A 7264-nucleotide genomic window follows, 5' to 3' on the forward strand; every position below is an offset into this window, starting at 1 on the left:
TCATCTCCAAAAACATAAACAAATGCCAGTCTACTTTTTAACACAGGATCTGTACTTTCCTCAAGTATTTCCTTTTTGTTAAAGTTGAAGGGCTTTTCTTCTGCATGAATAGTTGTAGTGGTCTAGAAATGAAAAGTGTGTAGTGGAATTGACGTGGATTTGTTCTGTTGATGGATCTCTGAGTGTAGCCGAGGACACTTTAGATACTGTTGAGCAAGAAAGGTGAAGAGATCATATTCTGGATGACAGCACGGAATAATCAGTGATAATCAGGTTACGAGATCAAAGGTCTGGCTCAGGCGAACAACAAAACCCACCTTGTTAAAAGATAAATGATACATTACAGCTATCAAGAAATAAAAAAAATAGGTTTGTGACACATAAAACAATGCAATAATGAACAGGTTTTTTAAACCAAAAACACATTCTGTAGGTGAGGACTTCTCTTACTTCAAGCTTTAAATTCTTCAAGTTCTAGTTTATGTTCTTGCACAGCTGATGAAAAAGTCATAAATATATTGTTACTCTGGAAACTCATTTTAAAGCAAGATTAATCATTTCGCTGTTCTGTGATATACATGTACGTCTATATCTAATAAATGAAATAGCATATTTTGATTATGACTACAGGACTAAATATACTCATTAAATAAAATGAGCTGATAAACCAATGTTAAAATCATGTTCCTGCATTCACTTAACTCTTTTTTGGAAATCATGTTATCGTGCCATTAAACTGTAACCGGGATCGCTGAGAGGTCAGGCAACTCATACAACTCGATAAAAATGTCAATATATTACCATAAAGACCAATATTGTGATAATGATAAATCACAAGATCTATGATGATAAACCTGCGGTTCTTAGTAGGGATGATAACCAGGGGATCGTGTACAGCGTATCCTGTGTAGGGTCACAGGGGGCCGATCCAAAAAACCAAAAAAAACTTGAGAGCACAAAGCAGGGGACAACCTGGGACAAGAGTGAAAATTTTTAAACTATTTATCATTTTCCCTCCACTTCAGAATTCTGTGCTACTTTGTGTTTGTCACATAAAATCCCTATAAACCAAATCCATTACGTTTGTGGTTGACAAAATGTGGAAAGTTCAAAGGATATGAATACTTTTGCAAGGCACTGTATGGTAACGCATAGGGATTTTCTAGTAAACACAACGGTGTGTAATAATACATAATTTTTCTGTACTTAAAAAAATAAAAATAAAACATTTTAAGTTGGGAAGCTACTGATGAGGATTTTACTTCACAAAGAGTCTTAGATTTTAGGGTTCACACACTATAAGCAAGTGTATTTGGCGATGTGCCTCAGACGTAGCGCCTTTACAAAAAGTTCAGTTGACGATATACCCTGGGACGGTGCCAGGTACCGATATTGTTACTCTTTATCAGCAAGTACCCAGATGAATATACTTGTATGTGGTCTGACTAAAAGTGCTCTCAGTGCATCTCTAATATAGGGATGCGTCCGTCAAACTGTCTAACCACATGTAGACAACCATCTCAAAACACTAAATGTGTTCAATCAGCAAGACAACATGCCATGACACTTTTTTAATTGAATCAATGATACTATTTTTAAACCTTTCAAACAAGTTGTGAGAATGCATATGAGACCTGTTTGACACCACTAAGTCTTTAGAAAGTTTTTCTAATATGACATATTTCATTGAAATTCTTGTGTTTAAGGTTCAGCAAAAAAATAAGGAAAACTACATTTTTGCGATGAAAGTCACACCATTACGTCTAGAACCGAAGTGACATCTGAGAAAAGCAATAAACAAGTCATAAATGTTTGTAACAGGTTCCTTTCACTCGAGTGGTTTAGGTTGTTTATCAGTGCACATTTTCTCACACATAGATGACTCGGATTCCTCAGGAATGGATCCTCACTCCCAGAAGATGGAATGCCGGGTTTGACATTTTCCTCCACATGTTCTCCTCTGTCTCCACTAGCGCTTGGTATCGAATGTATCCGTCTTCCAGTCCGCAGTTCTCGTGCCGGCTGTGAACGCCGTGTAACACACTCTCACTTAAAAGCTTCGCTCTTTCCACAGCCTGCTCGTGCAGCTTCTCCTCCAGCATGGCTGTCGTCTCCTGCTCCACGTACGCCTCAAATACAGACTTGTAGTATGGCTTCTGTCTGCTCATGATGCAGGAATGTACCACCAGCAGGAGGGAAAGACCCAGAATGATGAGCAAAGCAATAATCTAAAGCACACGAGTAGAGATAAATCTATTAGTTTTTTTTTTTATCATGAGTGCTGTTTCTGAATTATATGTTTGCAGAAGTTCTTGCACAGCTGATGAAAAAGTCATAAATATATTGTTACTCTGAAAACTCATTTTAGATCAAATGTAATTATTTTACTGTTCTATTATATATGTATATGTAAAATAAATGAAATAGCACATTTTGATTAAGACTACAGGACTAAATATACAGTCGTGGGCAAAAGTTTTGAGAAAGACACAAATATTAGTTTTCACGAAGTTTGCTGCTAAACTGCTTTTAGATCTTTGTTTCAGTTGTTTTTGGGATGTATTAAAAATATAATTACACGCACTTCATACGTTTTAAAGGCTTTTATCGTCAATTACGTGACATTTATGCAAAGAGTCAGTATTTGCAGTGTTGGCCCTTCTTTTTCAGGACCTCTGCAATTCGACTGGCCATGCTCTCAATCAAATTCTGGGCCAAATCCTGACTGATAGCAATCCATTCTTTCATAATCACTTCTTGGAGTTTGTCAGAATTAGTGGGTTTTTGTTTGCCTACCCGCCTCTTGAGGATTGACCACAAGTTCTCAATGGGATTAAGATCTGGGGAGTTTCCAGGCCATGGACCCAAAATTTCAACGGTTTGGTCCCCGATCCAATTAGTTATCACGCTGCTCCATCATGCTGGAAAATGCATTGTTCTTCACCAAACTGTTGTTGGATTGTTGGAAGAAGTTGCTGTTGGAGGGTGTTTTGGTACGTACCATTCTTTATTCATGGCTGTGTTTTTGGGTAAAATTGTGAGTGAGCCCACTCCCTTGGATGAGAAGCAACCCCAGACATGAATGGTCTCAGGATGCTTTACTGTTGGCATGACACAGGACAAATGGTAGCGCTCACCTTTTCTTCTCCGGACAAGACTTTTTCCAGATGCCCCAAACAATCGGAAAGAGGCTTCATCAGAGAATAATTTGCCCCAGTCCTCAGCAGTCCATTCAGCATACTTTCTGCAGAAGATCAATCTGTCCCTGATGGTTTTTTTGGAGAGAAGTGGCTTCTTTGCTGCCCTTCTTGACACCAGGCCATCTTCCAAAAGTCTTCGCCTCACTGTGCGTGCAGATGCGCTCACACCTGCCTGCTGCCATTCCTGAGCAAGCTCTGCATTGGTGGCACTCCGATCCCGCAGCTGAATCCTCTTTAGGAGATGATCCTGGCGCTTGCTGGACTTTCTTGAACGCCCTGAAGCCTTCTTAACAAGAATTGAACCTCTTTCCTTGAAGTTCTTGCTGATCCTATAAATTGTTGATTTGGGTGCAATCTTAGTAGCCACAATATCCTTGCCTGTGAATCCATTTTTATGCAACGCAATGATGGTCACTATGGTTAACAATGGACGAACAATGATTTCAAGCATCACCCTCCTTTTAACATGTCAAGTCTGCCATTCTAACCCAATCAGCCTGACATAATGATCTCCAGCCTTGTGCTCGTCAACATTCTCACCTGAGTTAACAAGACGATTATTGAAATGATCTCAGCAGGTCCTTTAATGACAGCAATGAAATGCAGTGGAAAGGTTTTTTGGGATTAAGCTAATTTTTATGGCAAAGAAGGACTATGAATAATTTATCTGATCACTCTTCATAACATTCTGGAGTATATGCAAATAGCTATTATAAAAACTTAAGCAGCAACTTTTCCAATTTCCAATTATTATAAAATTCTCAAAACTTTTGGCCACGACTGTACTTATTAAATAAAACGAGGTGATGAACCAGTTACGTGTTAAAAGTTAAAATTGTGATCCTGCATTCCATTTACTTTTTTTGGGGAAATCATGTTATCGTGCCATTAAAATGTAACTGCGGTCAGGGAACTCATACAACTAGATAAAAATGTCAATATATTACCACAAAGACCAATATTGTGATAATGATAAACAAGATGATAGACCCGCGCTTCTCAGTAGGGATGATAACCAGGGGATCGTGTACAGCGTAACCTGTGTTGGGTCACAGAGGGCCGATCCCAAAAAAACCTGAGAGCACAAAGCAGGGGACAACCTGGGATTGGCAACAAATAAGTTACAGTCTTATGCAAAAGTTTAGGCACCCCTTGTTAAGTAGCAGATTTTGGTGATTTTTTTTATTGAAAAGATGTTAACACAATCTTACTTGGAAATAGAAAAAAATGCTTAATGCACAATATTTTCAAAATAAATCAAGGGGTGCCTAAACTTTTGCATTAGCCTGCAAGTTTAGGCTTTATTCGTCACATATATATTAATGCACAATGAAATTCTTTATTCTTCGAATATCCCAATTTCCCAAAGTGTTTGTTTGCATTAAGGTTTATTGCCATATTAGCTTCACAGGCTATTTCATGGCAGATACATATTTAACATTCTACCAATTTATATGACCCAATATAATATTAAGTTATAGATATAATGTAAGGGATTTAAAAGTTAAAAAAGGATAGATAAATAAATAAATATTGGATAAATTATATAAATATATGGCCTTGGCCAGAAGAACAAGATTTTATACAAGGTTCTTTAGATGCACTTTTTCTAGAAACTGTAAAGGTTTTTTCTGGTTTCCTCTTGCAGAATAAGTTCTTTAAAGTTTGTTCTGGTAGAAATCATTTTCTTATGGCATTAAAACTGGGGCAGATCAAAAGTATATGCTTTATGGTCAGATAGGTGCTACAGCGCTGACATTGTGGAGTTTCCTCACCCTTCAATAAATAAGCAAGGGTCAAACTGGTATGGCCGATACAGCACCTTGTATATCCGACTTGGTCACGTCTGGCTCTGAAGCGGTGAAAGCATCTTTTTCCAACCACTGGGCTTATTTCAAATAATTTGTTGTTTTGGCGTTCTTCCCATTCTGCTTGCCATTTTTTAAATACTGATTTAATACTGTTTCTGTTTTGCTGCCGTGTCAGTTTGTTAGTTTCCTGTGATTCCACTATGTACTGGGATGCTTCTTGTTAGTAGGCTTAAGTCAACCATGATACGGCGCCCCTGAAGCAGACAGGGTTAAGAACCCAACAGTGGCAACCTGGCAGTGCTGGGGCTCGAACTGCCGGCCACTCTGAGCCACCACGGCCCTTATATTCCTATACTTCCTGTCTATATAATGCCCAGACACACACACACGCCTATTCACACTCACTATGGGCAATTTAGAAACCCAAATCTACGGACTGTGAAGGGAAACTGAATTACCTGAAAGAAACCCTTCAAGCACAAGGAGCACACACACACACACACACTCCGGAGGAAAGATTCGATACTGAAACCTTGTAGGTGCACAGGGACAGTGTTAGGTTAATGCATGACCTGGGGTCAGTGATTATAACTGTAGTTACAGAGGTATTAAGCCATTATTATTTATATAATATGTAAGTACATGCAATTAGTAGGTGTATCCAAATATTTGACTTGTACTGTCGTCATCTCACTCATCTTCTAAACCGCTTTATCCTGTGGACAGGGTTGCAGGGGACGTGATGCCTATCTCAGGAGACTTAGGGCATGAGGCGGGGTACACTCTGGACAGGGTGCCAATTGATCACAGAGCAAAAGCACACGCACACACACTACGGGCAATTTGGAAACGCTGATTGGCCTAATGTGCACGTCTTCGGGAGGAAACCGGAGCACCCCGAGGAAACCCACCAAGCAGGGGAGAGGACCATGCACACAGATCTAAGGCGGGAATCGAACCCGGACCCTGGAGGTGCCAACCACTAGGCCGCCAAATCAGACACTTATAAACTATATAAACTGAAAGGGAGGATTGCAATGGAATTTCCTGCAGAGCTGAAGACAGCGCCAGATGTCACATACCCGCGACTCACTGCTGTATCTCCTGAGGACTTCTGCTTCTTCTGGACTGGGTAGGTCCTTGCAGGCGAGCTGGTCCTGTCCGCTGCCGGTCACAGTCACAGTGCGGATGCAGACGTACCAGTCCCCGTCCATGAGCGCCACCACCAGCCACAGCGCCGAGGCGCACAACACCCTGATCACGTAGCTCGCTGTGACGGAGCAGCAGTAACCCGCCTCCTCCCCGCACTGGCTCGGGGTGTAACAGTAACCATCAGCGCAGCAGCACCGGCCCTCCGCCCGCGCGCCGCACCTGCACGCGCAACACTGCCACAGCCTCAGCAGCCGCGAGTCCACCAGGCTGAGCACGAGCGCCATGACGGAGACCGGGAGCAGCAGGTAGAGCCAGCAGTGCAGAGCGGTCTCCTCCGCGCTCACACACGGACACGAGAACACACACTTAAACAACACCACGGTCACCAGCACGGTCACTCCTGTCCTCACCGGCAGCTTTCTCACCGGGTCGAGACTGTTCTGGAACGGCGAGTCACGCGCCATGGTTCATCAAACACACAAACTCATCACGAGGCTACAGTGAACGAACCGCCGCGAGCTGCAACTGATTTATACAAACAGCAACGTAAACACTAATCTTCCTCAGTGGAGTTTGCCAACAGGTTGCCAAATCCTCGACAATAGTGGTATCCACAAACGTTCCAAAATGTACTCTGCTCCTAAAGTCCAACATCATCACCCACCCAAGCAAACGTGCTAATATTGATGCTAAATTACTATAAATTAAGGATGTGAATCACCAGTCACCTCCTAAACTGATATGATCATGATACCTCAGTGCCGATAACTATCATGATTTTATATACAGTATAGACAATATTATAAATGTCCTTTTATGTTAAATATTTTTTCTGATTTCGTTACCATATAATTATTATTTCTAAAGAAACTTAGCAAATAATTTACTCCTACATTACCATACGGGATGAAAAAGTTAAAATAGCTCAGAGTGCACCACCTGTAGGGTTATAATGAAACAGTGATGTTTTACCCCCTCAAATACCTCCAAAATCTCAAAACTTAACTTGACAGTGAGCATGTGGGTGTGTGTGGCTTCTAACACACACAATTTTAGACTAATTAGCATTCATGGGGTTTCGAGGCCGGTGTAAGCAAGTGT

At 41.1% G+C, this 7264-nt stretch overlaps 1 protein-coding gene across 1 annotated transcript; it reads right to left on the reverse strand.

Annotated features, from left to right (window-relative positions):
- Positions 1-501: 501 nt before the first annotated feature.
- LOC128524054 (calcium homeostasis modulator protein 5-like) lies at positions 502-6692 on the reverse strand. The gene is made up of 2 exons (XM_053496342.1): positions 6094-6692; positions 502-2228 (listed from the first exon to the last, which is right to left on the reverse strand). The coding sequence occupies exons 1-2, from the start codon at positions 6625-6627 to the stop codon at positions 1893-1895; spliced, it is 870 nt and encodes a 289-aa protein (XP_053352317.1). The 5' UTR covers positions 6628-6692; the 3' UTR covers positions 502-1892.
- Positions 6693-7264: the final 572 nt, after the last annotated feature.

Source organism: Clarias gariepinus, chromosome 5 (genome assembly GCF_024256425.1).
Source record: "Clarias gariepinus isolate MV-2021 ecotype Netherlands chromosome 5, CGAR_prim_01v2, whole genome shotgun sequence".
Lineage (NCBI taxonomy): Eukaryota > Metazoa > Chordata > Actinopteri > Siluriformes > Clariidae > Clarias > Clarias gariepinus.

Coding starts and splice junctions, on each gene's coding strand:
- LOC128524054 (XM_053496342.1), bottom strand. CDS start 6,627: ATGGCGCGTGACTCGCCGTTCCAGAACAGTCTCGACCCGGTGAGAAAG. Junction 2,229..6,093: donor GATACAGCAGTGAGTCGCGG/GTATGTGACATC, acceptor CGTGTGCTTTAG/ATTATTGCTTTGCTCATCAT.